This window comes from Rosa rugosa, chromosome 5, assembly GCF_958449725.1.
Source record: "Rosa rugosa chromosome 5, drRosRugo1.1, whole genome shotgun sequence".
Classification (NCBI taxonomy): domain Eukaryota; kingdom Viridiplantae; phylum Streptophyta; class Magnoliopsida; order Rosales; family Rosaceae; genus Rosa; species Rosa rugosa.
In genome coordinates, this window is record NC_084824.1 from 13,529,783 (window position 1) to 13,546,516 (window position 16,734).

Below are 16,734 nucleotides of genomic sequence, written 5' to 3' on the forward strand. Positions count from 1 at the left end.
TTTATTCTCCCGCTTCCTCTATTCTTTAAGACGAGAAACGACTGAAGCTCATCAGTCAGGTCTGTGATCACTTTCCCAGCGATAGCATCTTTTGGAAATACCACGACGACACCGTTTAATTGCATTGAACTACCGTCTCTCAATCTCTGTTCTTCTAACTCTCTAACAACCCTTGCCACTCTAAGGTGCGAAACTCTAATTTACATTTCTAATCCCTAACCCTAATCATAATCTACTGTTTCATCATCGTTTCTTTTAGCATGTTTAGGGGTGTTTTGATTGGTATCGGATCCATAACTGAGGTGAATTTCGGTTTTCTTATTATTGTAGTGCTTTTTTTTTTTTTTTTTATCTAGGTCTTCTTAAATTTGTGAGTATTAGTTGTAATCTATCAAGTGGCCTAGCATCTGTGACTTTATCATATTTGATTGATCTTTCATCGGGTTATTGTGAAATTTGTTAACTGGGATATAGACAATATAGTCAGTAAGTTCTTTACCGACTAATTTTCTTTTGGCTCTTGGTTAGTAAAGGACAAAAGAAAAAAGTGTGTGTGGCTACTGACTCCTCTCTTTTTACTCATTTTCAGAGTACAGTGTAGGCATGCGGACTTGCTTGGTAGCGAAGTAAAAACGAGGTTAAGGAAACCGAACGCCCAATTGCAAGTTTACGACGTTTACATCACCAAAAAAATAAAACCAAGCACACTTTGCAGTAGGGACTAGTGTCAAAAGCCCAATTGAGGCATGACTAGTATGTGTGTGTGGCTAGTGGCTACTGACTCCTCTCTCTTTACTGATTTTCAGAGTACAGTAGGCATGTGTGTGTGTATATGTTAGCTTGACTCTTGTTCATCCGCCACTATATCCTTGTTGTATTTTGGCTTTTAATTCTCTTCTCGGTCCTCATATAGTCAATACGGGCGGTCGTCTTGATGCAATCCATAATAAGTTTGGATTTGTTATAAACTAGAGAAAAATATAGAGATAGAAGCGAGAAACAGAATATGGAGAAGGTAGAAGTATGTATTTCATTCTCATTAGACCCCTTTATATAGGAGTAATGTTTACATCATAAGGACATAACTAATGAGTATTTACAGTGGACAGCCACATATATACAATATTTATAACACTCCCCCTTGGATGTTCACCACTAAATGATATGGTGTTGGACGCGCTTAATGTTGCCTCGTCAAACACCTTGCCAGGTAACAAAAACCCAGTGGGACAAAAACAACCCTGGTCGAAGGAGAAAAAGAGTACAACGCGCATATGTCCTAGGTAGCATGATTTTGAATGCTCCCCCTGATGAGAATCTCCCCCTGATTGTTGCAAGCTTCAGTCATGTATGTAATAAAATACATGCACCATATATATTAGATATGGTGTGTCGATCACATAGGTGAGACTATGTGTGCTTTGCATAAAGGGGACTGATCATGAATTGCAATTCCTGCAAAAGTTAGGGCATTACCAATAAAACTATGATGTTCTTAATGAATCTTACCTCAAGTAGAACCAATTTCATATGCTCAAATTATAGATAAAGATATTAGCAAAGAATAACAATATAAAGGAACAACAATTGACACATTTACCTTTATACAATATTCCGAGCATTGAAATTTAAGTATGGCATACTTAGCCATAAATATCAATTAGTGTAATTGATAATTTCATATAGGCTCAATATGAGCTCTAGATAAATTCATAACTTTGTGGAAGTTAGAATATGTTGCAACATTGTGAGCATGATTCGAATTCGATTTCTTAGTCTTGTCATAGTACTCATTGAGGCAATAAGTCACTTTGACCATAATTGAATGAGTATGTATGAGCTTTAGACTTTTGATTCCATGAGTGAGCTTTAAGCTCTTTTATTCATGGACTTGCCTTTGGCAATATGAATCGGTCAAGGATTTGATTAAGCAATATGCTTATAATGACACATTTGGGGATTTGCTTTTAGCAATTTGCCTTTAAGATCTTCATAATAATCATGACAACCTGCTATAAGCCTCTCGTCAATATAATAGCTATATGTAACACTGTACTTATAGAAAAGTTATCGCTTGGAGAAGAATGATAAGCCCATGTCTCTATAAAGAGACTTGTGTCATAGTGATTTCAATTCACTTTAGTACACCCTTTGTAATTTTTAGGGTAGATAAAGTCCAAGTATATCATCACGTTTACAATATTTAAATTCATTGGAATTGCCTCTTTCCAATTTGGCCAATAGTATAATTTGTCGATACAATGAAACGTGGTAGTAAACAGCCCTTGATGATATTTAGTAGCTACTACAGATGAGATATCATCAATGATCATCAATTAGAGATCTATCACACATTCAAAATATATGCATGCATTAGCTATAAAAGCTTATTCATATCAGGTACCCATGCCTCTTTTAGGGCATTTGTTGTCTCTCAATGACAAATTAATTAAAGAATGTGGATCGTTGTATAACCTCATGAAGAGCGTTATAGGGCTTGTATAATTTTCCCTTACAGGGCGATTAAAACATTGGACTTGGTGGATATATCCCACATAATGCACGCCGTTACAATAGTGTTTCCTTCCCCTAACAGCGGGAAGACCATCTAGTTTGACCATTCGCAAAATATGCGTGCAAAAAATTTGGATTGTAAATCCATTGGTGGGTGGCGAGCCCAAACCAATTTTTAGGTCAAAAACTTGTCATTAATAAGTGTCACTTTCTCAATTTCTCATAATTGATTGAGAATTTTTCTTAAGATAATGATAAGACATGGTGGACAAATATCAAACACCAATTCGTATCGTTTTTCATAATATTTATCCCCCTAATGACGGGAGAATTGTCTTATTAAAGTGACAACTCGCAGATATGCGATAAATTATAATATCCTCGTTAGGAAAGTTTGCAATTATTGTTGTATTATACAATAATGTAGAGTATGTATGTAGATGAGTCTACATGACATAGTAATGACACATTAGTCACGCCAAAATAAATTTATTTGGCTCAATGAAATTTTAATTCATGATACAGTATACAGTAGTATACTTATAGTTGATCAATACAACTTAATTTAGGTGAAAATTTCATCACCAAATATATGCAATGGTATTCCACATAGGTAACATAATACGAGCTTAGTTGGAGTCATCAATCAAGATCTGCAGCTCAAGATGACTGTTACCTTAGCTTTTTGAAGCATCAATTGTGAAAAATTATCAACAATTGCAATGGATCATGTCCATAGTTGCATTATATGCATGAAAGACAACTATGTTTGTCATTATATTTATCATGAACATTCATGGTTCAAAATGAATTTATTAATGAACACGTGGTTCATATTATTGTTTGACACTGAAAACAAATGTCAAAATTATATACTCAAATTTGAGTCTGGGACAGTAGTCCATATGAGTATAAGCATATCCTCCAATAAATAATAGATTTAGGGATCATAGCCCTCATACTCAAAACATTTGGTTTGAGTCTTCACAATTAGAAGCATGTTCTAAGAGTGGAGTGAACAGAGGTTCACATGTACTCATAAAGAGAAGGGACAAAGGTCCTAACATAATTGGAGATCAAGAAACAAGAGGTTTCGATCTATTTGATTGTATAACAATCAGCGGAGGAATTTTAAGTCCTCATGAAATTGAATCAAGAAACATGTAGTTTCGATCTCATTATAAATTGACAATTTTATATCAAATTATTAGATAAGATAATAAGAGGAGATCAAATTGAAGTCGTCAAACTCATGAAAAATACATACCTCGATTCTGTAGGAAATATAATTAATATTTTTGATACCAATATGTGAGTACCATATGTCAAAATAGAGGCAGATTCATTTAGAGTCAGTAATTGAAATATGCATTAATATAACATTATAACAAAATAATCATAAATTTGTTGTAGTCTAGTTGGTTAGGATATTTGGTTCGATCGCATCCAAAAAAACCTGGGTTCAAGTCCCAGCGATAGAAAATAATTTTGTTATTTTTTCACAAACGACATAATCATATGAGGTAGATATGACAAAAATAATCATAAGACATTAATATAAATAACTATGATAAGAATCAAATAATGATAATAAAATGAGCTATTTACAACAATAATTACCGGAGAATAGTAATAAAATGAGTTATTAATAACAATAACTACCAGATAATGGTAATTGAAAACGTTATCATGATAATTGTAGCTCTTGCAACAAATACTCATGACAAATTCAGTTATGAAAGAATTGTAATAAATGTAATTTAAACATAATAAATATGATTAAACAGATAAAGATAATGAAACATAATTACGTTTAATCGGTGCCAAAACATAGGCTTAAAATGACTAAACAAAATAAATAGAGACAAAAAAAGCGTCTAAACATAGGCTTAAAATTTATCGGTGTCAAGAAAAACCGCCGCTAATCATTTAATCAATATGTTTTCCATTGTTATCTTCACTAACAGATTCTCCACATAACTTTAGTTGAGAGGTAATCATATATATAGTGGAATTAGACTTTCAGGAATGATGCAAAGACGACTATCAACGTCCAACTGATTAACGGGTGCGGATAATAATCAAACATGCCTACCCTATGAGAGCAGCGCCGCTCTTCCTCAACCCTAGCCCACCGAGGCTAGGCTATCTACCTCCGGCCACCAACAGCCGATCTCTAAGCCAGCCATGGCTCTGGCCATTACACAGCAACAAAGGATGGAATATGATGGTGCGGGTTCCGACTCAACACCATGGAAGTGCAGAGCAACCTGATTGCCCTCTGCCTATTGCTTTACCTGATCTGGGGAACCTAGTCTTCTTCGGCGAAGGACGGAACAAGATCGATCAACCCCAAATCGAGGCACTCCTTGTCAAGATGATCTCGATCAGATCTGGCGCGGGGTGTTGGGATATGGGCGATCGCATTGGAGGTCCACTAGGATTGCGCCCTTGGCCTCTCCTCCATCATCGATGGCAACCTATTCCAATTTCTTTGTCATCGGACTCATTGAGCATGACGGCTACTGTCTCCTCCACGAGGCCAAGGCTAGGCCTCTCTCAATCCCAATTTGCTGCTGAAGCCCTGGTTTTAATGGGGACTGTGGATCGATCTACTTCGTCCTGGCCAGGGACGTCAAGGCGAGGTGAGAGGCTCCGCTTGGGCGCTGCCGGCGGTGAAGCATGCAGAGATGGAGTGGCGCTCTCGATTGCGGTGGTGCACAGTGGTGGATGGCTCCTGCTCTGGTGGATGGTTTTAACGCTATCGGCGCTGGCGCTGTTGATTTGGCTTATCAAACTCCTCATCCAGCCTTTCTCGTCAATCTGGTTCCGTTCAGATTCGATGTTCAATGGCTTGGGCGGGGATGTCCTGATGGTGCAACCGTCTCTGTGGTTGCACTTGGTGGTCGTCGCAGCGTCAGGTGGCAGTGGAGTCCGAGACACGGAGCTGCTAGAAGGTTGCGCGGCGCCGAGATTGGCTGGGCCTTTTGGGCTTGCTTACTCTTTTTGGGACTGGGATGAGGTCTTTGGGCCTTATCTTGGGCCTCATGAGGAATGGGTCAGCCTTCTAGGGCTGAGTCTCATTTAGGTTTTATTTACCTAGCCTATTTACTTGTCTTTGTAACATAGTTTATAGGCTTTCTTGAATAAGTGAGTATGGGTACCGTCAAATGATCGGACCTAATCTATGTATCGCTGTGGTTTTACCACAAACTCTTTATCTGCCCAGAGATGGTAGAGGGAGGATATGTAATGGTCCTTTCTGGCCTGAGTAATATTAATATATCGACATGATATTTTTCAAAAAAAAAAAAAATATGTATAGTGGAATTGAAAATCAGTGACAGATTTAAAGTTCTGAAGGCGCAAAAATACGTCCATTCATATCGTGCTCTAGATAGAACAATGGTTTTCTGGTGAGCAAATCGATCAGCCAATGCTTGCCAAATCTCAAGTGGATCTTTCACTGTAAGGTAATCATCTTTTAGGATCTTATCAGATGATAACGCAAGAAAATCATAGGTTTGACGGGATCTTGCACAGATGACTTATTGTCAACTTTGATGGCATTTCCAAGGTTTTTAGCCATAAGGTGAATTTCAGCATCAAATAGTTCTTGCCAGAAATTTTAAGAGGTTCAAAGTCCAATTTTGTGAGATGCGTCATCTTTCTACAAAGAGAAAAGATGAGATATATCAGGATTCATAATTATTAGAACAGTATGTTCTATGAAAAATGATATAAAAATCATGTACGAAACAGAGTTTCAAAATGTTCATAAATATGAACAATGGATCCCATAGGGAACACACGAGAAAAATATTCGTGTGATGTCTATAGAACCATAGGTTCTAAGACTACTCGGTCAGAGGACTCGAGTCTTGAGCAATGGAACATGTAGTTCTCATTGTCGAATATGAAATATAAATTTTCAACAATTAAATTATATAAAAGATACATACAAATACATGTAAATGATCGCATAAAGAAAATTGATATTCATCTAGGAGAGAAAGAAGAAAAACTCATAGATCATTAGCCTTGGACATAAGCAACTATGTTGCACCATAAGGCTTGCGGATCATCATGGAGTTCAAAGAAGAAGAAGAAAAAAAATAAGAGCAAATTCGTGCTGATAACGTGTTATAAACTAGAGAAAAATATAGAGATAGAAGCGAGAAACAGAATATGGAGAAGGTAGAAGTATGTATTTCATTCTCATTAGACCCCTTTATATAGGAGTAATGTTTACATCATAAAGACATAACTAATGAGTATTTACAGTGGACAGCCACATATATATAATATTTATAACAGGATTGATTTTTTCCCATGGCAAACCTTAACTTGGAAAAAGATGGTAAGATACTAAAATATCCTTTATCTGTTTCCAAGTTTTAAATGGTATTAAATAAAAAGAAATTCCACAGTTAATCATTATGGATGACCTCAGTAATTGTATGTCATGGTCACATGGATGCCTAATGCTTGATTGCCTTCTTGTATTGCATTTATCTAGTTTCAGGTGTTTTGAGATCATTTTCAGATTCACCGCCAACTCATTACTCCGTAGAAATACAGTTGTTTTCGTTGCTTATTGAAACGTACTCAGAGAATGGATATGAATCGAAGGAGTTTGAAGCTGGAGGGTACAAATGGTATGATTCTCATATTCTAGAGTCTAGACTTTTTACATCTTATTTTATGTTCAACGTGGATACCAGGAACTAGTGAATCATGGTAATTTCTTATATTATTTGTACATGCATGCTTTAATTTTCTGCTAATATCGAAACTGGTGTTTCACCCAAATGGAAACAAAAAGAAGAATGTAAAAGACCACATCTCCCTCTACTTGGTAATAGCTGGAACAGATTCACTAGATAGTAGTTGGGAAGTATATGTTGATTTCAGACTGTTTCTGCTCGATCAGAATAAGGGAAACTACTTGGTTTTTGAAGGTATAAATCAATTATTTACTTCAGTATAAATATATTCCTATATGCAAAGCGCTTTGCTAATTTTCTGATCTTTTTTGTTTCTGTGTATTTTGATTAGATGCTTTAGCAAAGAAGACATGCTTTCATGGGGCAATGCGTAGTGCAGGTTTCGATAAACTTATCCCTCTTGAAGATTTTAATGATGTTTCCAATGGATTTCTAGTGGACGACACATGTGTGTTTGGAGCCTAGGTCTTTGTTTGTAAAGAAAGAAGAACAGGCAAAGGCGAGTGCCTAGCAACGATGAAGATAGCCTCTGTATGCAAACATGTTTGGAAGGTTGAGAAATTTTCATCTTTGGGTGCTGAATTTTATGAGTCTGAACCGTTCACTGCTGGGGGCTATAATTGGTATCTCTGATTTCCCTTCTACTCATATTAAGGCTTTGATTCCATGTATTGTGATATCTCCTGCTCTCTATTTTTACATGCAAATACAGAAAACAATTACTTGTATTTGCGAACACTATCATCCCCACAATAGCAAAAGGGGATTTTTTTTTTTTTTTTTAACTATATATTCAAGGGTGACTCGTTGTTGTAGAACTTGTTAAAATGTTGCTTGAATGCAAGAACTTTCTGTTCAAGAATTTAAATTTAGACTGCAGGTAATCTATAGTTGTTCTTTGTCTTTCCCAATGTGTTCGTTGGACGTTTTGCAGGAAGTTACGGCTTTATCCCAATGGAAAAGGCAAAGGCGAGGGTAGTCATCTGTCTCTGTTTTTGGAATTGGCTAGTCCCATAACCCTTCCCCCTGGCTCTGAACTATTTGTGGAGTATAGATTTCGCATCCTAGATCAAATTCATCATCAGCATCGTCAGCAGCATCCTTCTAGTGGTAAAGATTGACCTAATTCTTTGTATAACCAAGTATGATGGTAACATTTGGTAATACTCCGGTAGTATTCAACTAACAATTTTTTTTCCCCTCCGGTAGGTAAGGACTGGTTCCGTGGCAGTACTCCAGCTTGGGGTTTGCTTAAATTCATTGAACAAGAAACTTTCAGGCAGGTAGACAAGGGGTTTTTGAAGAATGATGCTTGCATAGTGGAAGCAGAGGTGACCGTCCATGGAATTTCTAAAGCACTATAGCAAACTAGTCCTCAATCCTGAATCAAAGGACTGCTTGTCATTATAGTTTACTGCTCTATAGTAAACTTGTCCCAACTAATGTACTGAAAAAACGATAACTAATCATTTTGTGGTTGTTTGGTAACATTTCAAGGTTTCAACAGGGTATGCTGTAAGAGAATGAGCAAATATCATTAGTGTTATGATATAAGAAAAATCTGCCACTTACCAACTTTGTTGAAGTGTTTTATTGGTAATTTATAGTTATACTTAATCCATAAATATATGGTTTCTGTAAAAATATGCAGGGTTCCCTAATACTCACATATCTAAAAAAATCATCAAAACCTCCCAGCATAATTAGAGTATAGCAAACAACTAAATGTTCGCTAGGCAGGTCACTCCTCATCCTGCAAATGTCATCCATTGCTGTTGGATACGCCTATTGCACTCGCAACCCTAAAATTACTACAAAGAAAGTATCCTTGTCCCTCGATATAAATTGGTACCCTCCAATGCTTAATTTTGTCACTTTGATAGTTCAATTGCTTCAAAATAACGTTACGGCCAGTGGCTTTGTTATTCGAGAAGAGAAAAAAAAAAAAATTGCATGTCACCCAAATCCAATTGATTAAAGGTTGAGGACCTGCTTGGCTGCTTTGACTAGATCCGCGCTCATGAGCTTGGGCTGCATCGCAAAATCGGTGGCATCGTCAGTCGGATTCGGGTTCGGGTTGGCTGGTGGTGCTGACTCGGATTCGGGGTAATTGGGGGAGATTCGGACGGGTGGGGCGTCCCTCTGTAGGGTTCCGATGGTGGTGAAAGCAATGGTCGCGATTTTGTTCACCTGTTCTTGTAATTGGCTGATTGCGTCCGTCTTAGCTTGCTTGCTTTGCTGAAGCTCGATCTCGAACAAGGGCAGCAGCAACTTGAAGAAGAGCCGTCGTGCGACATCGTTTTGGAAGCAGGCTCGACGGGGCTTAATTACGCTCTGCTCCCTGTAGCAACTTGGTACGTTTGACCGATCAGTGCACGTGCAAGGACTTAAAACACTCATTTCACTTTAAAATGGGGTAAGAGTAATTTTGGAATGCAGTCAAAATTTCATTACTTTTGATTGGGTATCAGCCACGTGGTACGACCGCCGTATGTTGGACTTTCTCAATATTATGAATTCATTTTCAATAACATTATGAACGAGTGAACGACATTTGATGAGTTGCAATCTCTCTCTCCAATATTAATAATTACGATATAATTTGACGTCTAAGGACTGAACAAACCTAAACTTAATCACTACTATTAGATGAGAGTATTTAAAAATTAAAAGTAGTCAAAACAGTAATCAATCAAGAGAAATTTTCCTTTAGGTATTACTTTTGGCCAATTTGTCATAATATATATGAAAATTTACCCTAACAATGAAGTTATTCAAATTTCATGCACATATATATAACATATAATACTCAATCGAAATAGTATGCCAACTAGGGCTGGGCTCGGGTCGGGCCGGGCCCGGAAATTAGTGAGACCGAGACCGAACCCGAAACTGTCGGTTCGGGCCGGTTCGGGTTTTTTCTAAAATGAAAACCGACAGAAACCGAACCCATTCGGGCCGGTTCGGTTTTTCGGGCTTTTCGGGCCCAAAATGCCCAGTTCATGTTCATCAGCTATTCAGCTTTTCCTGTGTGCAGAACCAACCAAAGTCGCCGACTCCAAAGTCCAAAGTCCAAACCCGTCGTGACCGACGACTCGACGAGGTCCACCGCATCTTCAAGAGCTTCGACTCCAACGGCGACTGCAAGATCTCAACCTCGGAGCTCGGCAACGTCCTCAAGAGTCAAGGCCCTCGGCTCCAACGTCCCCGAGGACGAGCTCCAGCGCGTGATGGTCGACCTCGGTGGTCCACTGAGATCGTCGGCGACGGCGAACTTCTGGAGGGAGATTTGAGGGAGAGTGGCGGATTTCACAGACGGAGAGTGGCGGAGCCGCGGAGAAGCGAAGGCTTTGAGAGTTTGAGGCTTGAGGCTTTGGTTTCGAGAGAGAGAGAGAGGGATTGATGGAGGCTGAGAGAATGAGAGGCTGAGAAAATGAGAGGATGAGATTGGGTTCCAGTTACCCTAATTCTTTTTTTTTTAATATTTAATATATTAATATAACACCCAATCATAGATAGACAAGTGGCAACTCAGATACGGGTCGGGTTCGGGCTTTCAGTCTATCCATATTTAAAACCCGAGACCGAACCGAGATAATATTTTCGGGTCGGGCCCTAGACCGAACCGATATTTTCAAAATCAAACCCGAACCGAATCGGGCTTTTTTCGGTTTTTCGGGTCGGGCTTTCGGTTTTTCGGGTCCGGACGCCCACCCCTAATGCCAACCGTTTGTATTTTTGTTAAAATAAAACATGGAATCACCATTGATTAGTAGGACCGACACTCGTTTGTTAGTCGAAACACTAATCAATTAATCAATGGTGTTGACGGTCAAGTGTATATTGGCTTAGGTCATTAGAGTATCTTTAATACTCTTTATCCTGGTTTTTCAGTTATTTTAGAGGTAAAACCGCGAATATTCAGTCTTCTTTTTTGTGTATAAATGATGGCAAAGTGTGCTACCACTCCAACTCAGGATCTGATTTGGATAAAGCTCTCCCATGAGGTATTTTTTGCAAGCGGATTATCGAATACTAAACCTCTTTGAGTATCCATCTCAAATTCGTCAAACTTGCAAGTCTAATAAGGTTTTCGCTTGACCAAACCCCTTGAGTGAATATTCAGTCTTTTTAATTTTTATTTCTTTTAATAAGGGGTTTGGAACTCATCCTAGATAGCAGGCTCATTCTCACGCCCGACAATATTATTAATAGTCAAAGAAGAATAAAACGGGAAAAACATTAGGCCAAAGCTCCGTGCATATTCAGTCTTTTTTTTTTTTTAAATTAAATGGGGGCCAAAAGCCCAGCAAATAGAAAACAATCAGAAACTAGATACAAGCTAGGTATGCTCTTAAAACAAGGAGTTTCACACAAATCATCCAACAGTATGGTGATAACTTGTGGAGGAGGCTGCATCATGAAGTGCACTCCAATCTCAGAATCCAATCCGATCTTGGACAACACATCAACAAACTTGTTTACTTTCCTGTAGTCCTGTAGATATGCTTTATTTCACACCTTTGAAACTGCCTTTGAAAAGCCTGACAACTATTAATCACAGACTTCAAAGGGTGCAAAGCATCCACACAATCATTCATCAACTTGACAAGGACTTCAGAATCAGATTCAACCGAAAGGAAAAGAAAGAAATTTATCGATAGGAAACTCCCCAATTCAGTCTAAACTTAAAACTCCCACCGAAAAAAAGAGTTTTATTCTCCCGCTCCCCCTCTATTCCTTAAGACGAGAAACGACTGAAGCTCAATAGCTCATCAGTCCGGTCTGCGATCACTTTGGCAGCGATAGCCTCTGTTGGAGACACCGCGACGACACCGTTTAATTGCATTGAAAAGAATTACCGTCTCTCAATCTCTGTTCTTCTCCCTCTCTAACAACCCTTGCCACTTTAAGGTTTGAGTCTCTAATTTACATTTCTAATCCCTAACCCTAATCATACTCTACTGTTTCATCATCGTTTCTTTTAGCATGTTTAGTTGTGGTTTGATTGGTATCGGTCCATAACTGAGGTGAATTTCGGTTTACTTTTGGTTTATTGCAGTGATTTCTTTTGCTAAATTATGATTTACCACCTGGGTCTTCTCAAATTTGTGAATATTAGTTCTAATCTATGAAGTGGCCTAGCTTATGTGACCTGTTTATCATATTTGATTCATCTTTCATCGAGTTACTATGAAAATTTGTTAACTGGGATATAGGCTATATAGTCATTAAGTTCTTCATTAAGTTCTTTACCCACTGAATTTCTTTATACAAGACCTTTCTAGTGAGAGATATCTTTTTTTGGTCATTTTAAGATATCGATCATTAGACTAACTTTTCGATCATCTATCAAAATCTTCACCGTTCAGTTTTTAGGTCTATATAAATAGATCACTTATGCAAATTTTTAACTAAATTGGTGACCGTTCATAACTATGATTTTACAATTATAAACATGAACGGTTCAGGTTGGACAAATTTCGTTCGTCCATTGATCTAATCTAGTTCGATATCTTAACGATCACTAATTTAGCTGAAAATTTGCATAAATGATCTAATTATATAGACCTAAAAACTGAACAATGAAGATATTGCTAGGAAACCAGATGTTGGTGTCATAATCAATCCATCAAATTAGACAAAAAAAAAGATCCCTTAGTGGAAGGGCCTTGTGTGTGTGTAGCTACTGACTCCTCTCTCTTTACTCATTTTCAGAGTACAGTGTAGGCATGTGTGTATGTATATTAGCTTGACTCTTGTTCATCGTCCACTCTATTCTTGTAGTATTTTGGCTTTTAATTCTCTTCTGGGTCCTCATATAGTCAATACGGGCGGTCGTCTTGTTGCAATCCATAGTAAGTTTGGATTGAGCTCAAGTTTTTTCCCATGGCCAACCTTAACTTGGAAAAAGATGGTAAGATACTAAGATATCATTTATCTGTTTCCAAGCATGTGTTTTCAATGGTATTAATATGGATGCCCTCAGTAAACTGTATGTCATAGTCACATAGATGCCTAATGCTTGATTGCTTTCTTGTATTGCATTTATTTAGTTTCAGGGGTTTTGAGATCATTTTCAGATTCACCGCCAACTCATTATTCTGTAGAAATACAGTTTTTTTCATTGCTTAGTGAAAAATATTCAGAGAATGGATATGAATCAAAGGAGTTTAAAGCTGGAGGATACAAATGGTATGATTCTCATATTCTGGAGTCTAGCCCGTTTATGTGTTCTTTTTATTTCCATCTTATTTTCTGTTCAACGTCGATACCGGGAACTAGTGAATCATGGTAATATCTTATATTATTTGTACATATATGCTTTAATTTGCTGCTAATATCCATGATTGCTTACAGGAAACTGGTGTTTCACCCAAATGGAAACAAAAAGAGGAATGTAAAAGACCACGTCTCCCTCTACTTGGTGATAGCTGGAGCAGATTCACTGGATAGTAGTTGGGAAGTATATGTTGATTTCAGATTGTTTCTGCTCGATCAGAATAACGGAAACTACTTGGTTTTTGAAGGTATTAATTAATTATATACTTCTGTATAAATATATTCCTATATGCAAAGCGCTTTGCTCATTTTCTGATCTTTTTTGTTTCTGTATATTTTGATTAGATGCTTTCACAAAGAAGAAATGCTTTCATGGGGTGATGCGTAGTGTGGGTTTCGATAAACTTATCCCTCTTGAAGATTTTACTGATGTTTCCAATGGATTTCTAGTGGACGACACATGTGTGTTTGGAGCCGAGGTCTTTGTTTGTAAAGAAAGAAGAACAGGCAAGGGCGAGTGCCTAGCAAGGATGAAGATAGCCTCTGTATGCAAACATGTTTGGAAGGTTGAGAAATTTTCATCTTTAGGTGCTCAATTTGACTCTGAACCGTTCACTGCTGGGGACTATAATTGGTATCTCTGATTTCCCTTCTATTGAATATCTTTCTCTTTAAGGCTTTGATTCCGTGTATTGTGAGATCTCTTCCCCCTCTGCTCTCTATTTTTACATGCAAATACAAAAAACAATTACTTGTATTTGTGAGTTTTCAGCGAACACTATTGTCCCCATAATAGCAAAACGGGATATTGTTTTTTAACCATATATTCAATTTGAAATGTGTTTTTGTTGAAAATGCTGATGACTCACTGTTTTATAACTTGTTAAATTTTTGCTTGAATGCAAGAACTTTATGTTCAAGAGTTTAAGTATTGCAGGTAATCTATAGCTGTTCTTAGTCCTTCCCTGTGTGTTCGTTGGATGTTTTGCAGGAAGATAAAGCTGTATCCTGATGGATGTGGGGAAGGCAAGGGTAGTCATCTTTCTCTGTTTTTGGAATTGGCTAGTCCCATAACCCTCCCCCCTGACTCAGAACTATTTGTGGAGTATAGATTTCGCATCCTAGACCAAATTCGTCATCAGCATCATGATCTTTCTAGTGGTAAAGATTAATCTAATTCTTTGTATAACCAAGTGTGATGGTTAATTTGGAATACACCTGTAGTATTCAACTAACAATAATTTCTTCCATTTGGTAGGTAAGGCCTTGTTCCGTGACAGTACAAGTTTGGGTTCGCGTAGATTCATTGGACAAGAATCTTTCAGGCAGGTAGAAAATGGGTTTTTGAAGAATGATGTTTGCATGGTAGAAGCAGAGGTGACCGTCCATGGAATTTCTAAAGTACTGTAGCAAACTAGTCCTGAATCCTGAATCCTGAATCAAAGGACTGGTCGTCATTATAGTTTACTGCTCTATAGTTAACTTGTCCAAACTAATGTACCAAACAACGAGAAGGTTTCAACAGGGAATATTGTAAGAACATGAGCAAATGTCATTAGTGCTATGATTTTTAACATTTGCCACTTATGAACTTTGTTGAAGTGTTTTCTTGGTAATCTATAGTTCTACTTAATTCATAAATGTATGATTATGTATCGCTTTACTGTAAAAATATGCAGAATCTAAAAGAATCATCAAAACGTCCCAGCATATTTAGAGGATAGCAAACAACTAAATGTTTCGTTAGGCAGGTTATTCCTCATCTTCAAATGTCATCCATATTGTGATTGCTGTTGGATATGCCTATTGCACTCACAAATCACAACTCTAAGTTACTGCCAACAAAGTCTCCTTGTCCCTCTATATAAACTGGCACCCTCCAATACTTACATTTGCCAAACTCAACTTCAAACCAAAAGAACATTGCGGCTAATGACTTTGTTATTCGAGAAGGTGGCGAACTCGACCCCAATGGTGGACTTGGACTCGAGGTTGAACTCGTTCTTGGTGAACCTGGAGAACAGATTGGACTTGCCCAGTTGCCGACGCCAGAGTCGCCGATCAAGAGAATGGTTTCCCTTCTTTTAGCTGGTTTAGGATGTAAGAGTTGGACTTACATTAATTACATTATGACTTTAACAATTGTATATGATTACTGTTGAATGAAATAACCGGGATTGCATAGATGATTCTATCCCTGGAACAATAAGGAATTTGTATCTGAAATCCATATTGTATTGGGAAACTTAATGTGCTTGTAATCAAGTAATGTATATTGATACAGGATTTATATGTAGAGGACCTAATTGATTTAGGAAAACTGTTATGGGAAGTTCCTGATATCATCCTCTATATATAGGTTCAGGTCCCTGCACTCTCTACACACAAGTATTAAGATCTCAGCCCCATAAAGAGAAGACTTGAATCTAGAGCAGTTGCAGAAGACCGGACCAGTTCATCATGGCACTCAATTCATTCTCAGCTTCAAGTATGTCTTCTGTCTTTCAAACTTGTTCTGGCATGCCTTAAGCTAATGTGTTTATATATATGTGATTGTCTTTAGTTGAGTAATCCTTCAGTTTAAGACTACATGTGGTATCAGAGCCACGATCACAATTGTATAAACCACTTCGGAAATCATGCATGCTAGAAGTTTAATAAATTTAAAACGTTTTATTAATAAAAAAAAATTAAAAAAAATTAAAAAAAAATTAATTAATTAATTAAAGGAGCTACAGATTATATCGAGCAAGTAGGTCGAAGGCCTGCCTCCAGTTTCTGATCCAACACAACAACTTAAGACCCATACTCGGCCCATTAGATATATTCACAATATCAGGACGTTAATTGACCGTTGTCTCATAACGGGTATTTTCTGTTCCTCGCCGAGTATGCGTCTTCAGTTCATCGTAATCCCAATTTGGGGTTCTTCAATTCTGGGTGTAAGAAGCAATTTTGCTTCTTGTTTTGTGGTCAGAAAGGCTCGCTAAAGGGACTGCATAGAAGGATTGCTTCCGCCTTGTGTTTCTATGCAGTCAGGATTGAAGTTTTGCTCGGGTAAATTTTCAAAACTTCTTCATGAACAGATTGTTGATAATTTTGTATCGGAATTGCACTATTAGATAGCTTTCATCCTTTAGTATATTATGAAACTTGTTTTATAATTGTGATGGATGTTGTCTACATGTGTGAATAAATATCTCGTTGCAAA

General features: G+C 37.6%; 3 protein-coding genes across 6 annotated transcripts; all 3 read left to right on the top strand.

Moving 5' to 3' along the window:
* Positions 1–749: 749 nt before the first annotated feature.
* On the top strand, positions 750–7,519 carry LOC133713046 (MATH domain and coiled-coil domain-containing protein At3g58220-like). Its single transcript, XM_062139173.1, has 4 exons — positions 750–954; positions 6,831–6,874; positions 7,034–7,172; positions 7,306–7,519. The coding sequence occupies exons 2-4, from the start codon at positions 6,847–6,849 to the stop codon at positions 7,502–7,504; spliced, it is 366 nt and encodes a 121-aa protein (XP_061995157.1). The 5' UTR covers positions 750–954; positions 6,831–6,846; the 3' UTR covers positions 7,505–7,519.
* A 103-nt stretch (positions 7,520–7,622) lies between these two features.
* LOC133713045 (MATH domain and coiled-coil domain-containing protein At3g58210-like) lies at positions 7,623–8,801 on the top strand. The gene is made up of 3 exons (XM_062139172.1): positions 7,623–7,864; positions 8,176–8,351; positions 8,451–8,801. The coding sequence occupies exons 1-3, from the start codon at positions 7,758–7,760 to the stop codon at positions 8,603–8,605; spliced, it is 438 nt and encodes a 145-aa protein (XP_061995156.1). The 5' UTR covers positions 7,623–7,757; the 3' UTR covers positions 8,606–8,801.
* A 2,878-nt stretch (positions 8,802–11,679) lies between these two features.
* Positions 11,680–15,112, top strand: LOC133713044 (uncharacterized). 4 transcript variants are annotated; one of them, XM_062139171.1, is made up of 7 exons: positions 11,680–12,155; positions 13,067–13,158; positions 13,304–13,436; positions 13,602–13,771; positions 13,869–14,157; positions 14,515–14,684; positions 14,782–15,112. In XM_062139171.1, exons 2-7 carry the CDS (start codon positions 13,131–13,133, stop codon positions 14,931–14,933), a joined length of 942 nt encoding a protein of 313 aa, XP_061995155.1. In that variant the 5' UTR covers positions 11,680–12,155; positions 13,067–13,130; the 3' UTR covers positions 14,934–15,112. The 4 variants fall into 4 exon arrangements, with proteins under 4 accessions (XP_061995155.1, XP_061995153.1, XP_061995154.1 ...); XM_062139169.1 differs by having other exon boundaries at positions 11,681–12,155; positions 13,029–13,158; positions 13,298–13,436; XM_062139170.1 differs by having other exon boundaries at positions 11,682–12,155; positions 12,960–13,158; positions 13,298–13,436.
* Positions 15,113–16,734: the final 1,622 nt, after the last annotated feature.

Bases quoted from the DNA above. Each gene is read 5' to 3' on its own strand.
- LOC133713046 (XM_062139173.1), top strand. From the start codon at position 6,847: ATGGCAAACCTTAACTTGGAAAAAGATG. The intron at 6,875-7,033 runs GTAAGATACTAA...GCATTTATCTAG, and splicing joins CCTTAACTTGGAAAAAGATG to TTTCAGGTGTTTTGAGATCA. The intron at 7,173-7,305 runs GTATGATTCTCA...TCTGCTAATATC, and splicing joins GAAGCTGGAGGGTACAAATG to GAAACTGGTGTTTCACCCAA.
- LOC133713045 (XM_062139172.1), top strand. From the start codon at position 7,758: ATGAAGATAGCCTCTGTATGCAAACATGTTTGGAAGGTTGAGAAATTT. The intron at 7,865-8,175 runs GTATCTCTGATT...GACGTTTTGCAG, and splicing joins ACTGCTGGGGGCTATAATTG to GAAGTTACGGCTTTATCCCA. The intron at 8,352-8,450 runs GTAAAGATTGAC...CCCCTCCGGTAG, and splicing joins TCAGCAGCATCCTTCTAGTG to GTAAGGACTGGTTCCGTGGC.
- LOC133713044 (XM_062139169.1), top strand. From the start codon at position 13,131: ATGGCCAACCTTAACTTGGAAAAAGATG. The intron at 13,772-13,868 runs GTATTAATTAAT...TATTTTGATTAG, and splicing joins AAACTACTTGGTTTTTGAAG to ATGCTTTCACAAAGAAGAAA. The intron at 14,158-14,514 runs GTATCTCTGATT...GATGTTTTGCAG, and splicing joins ACTGCTGGGGACTATAATTG to GAAGATAAAGCTGTATCCTG.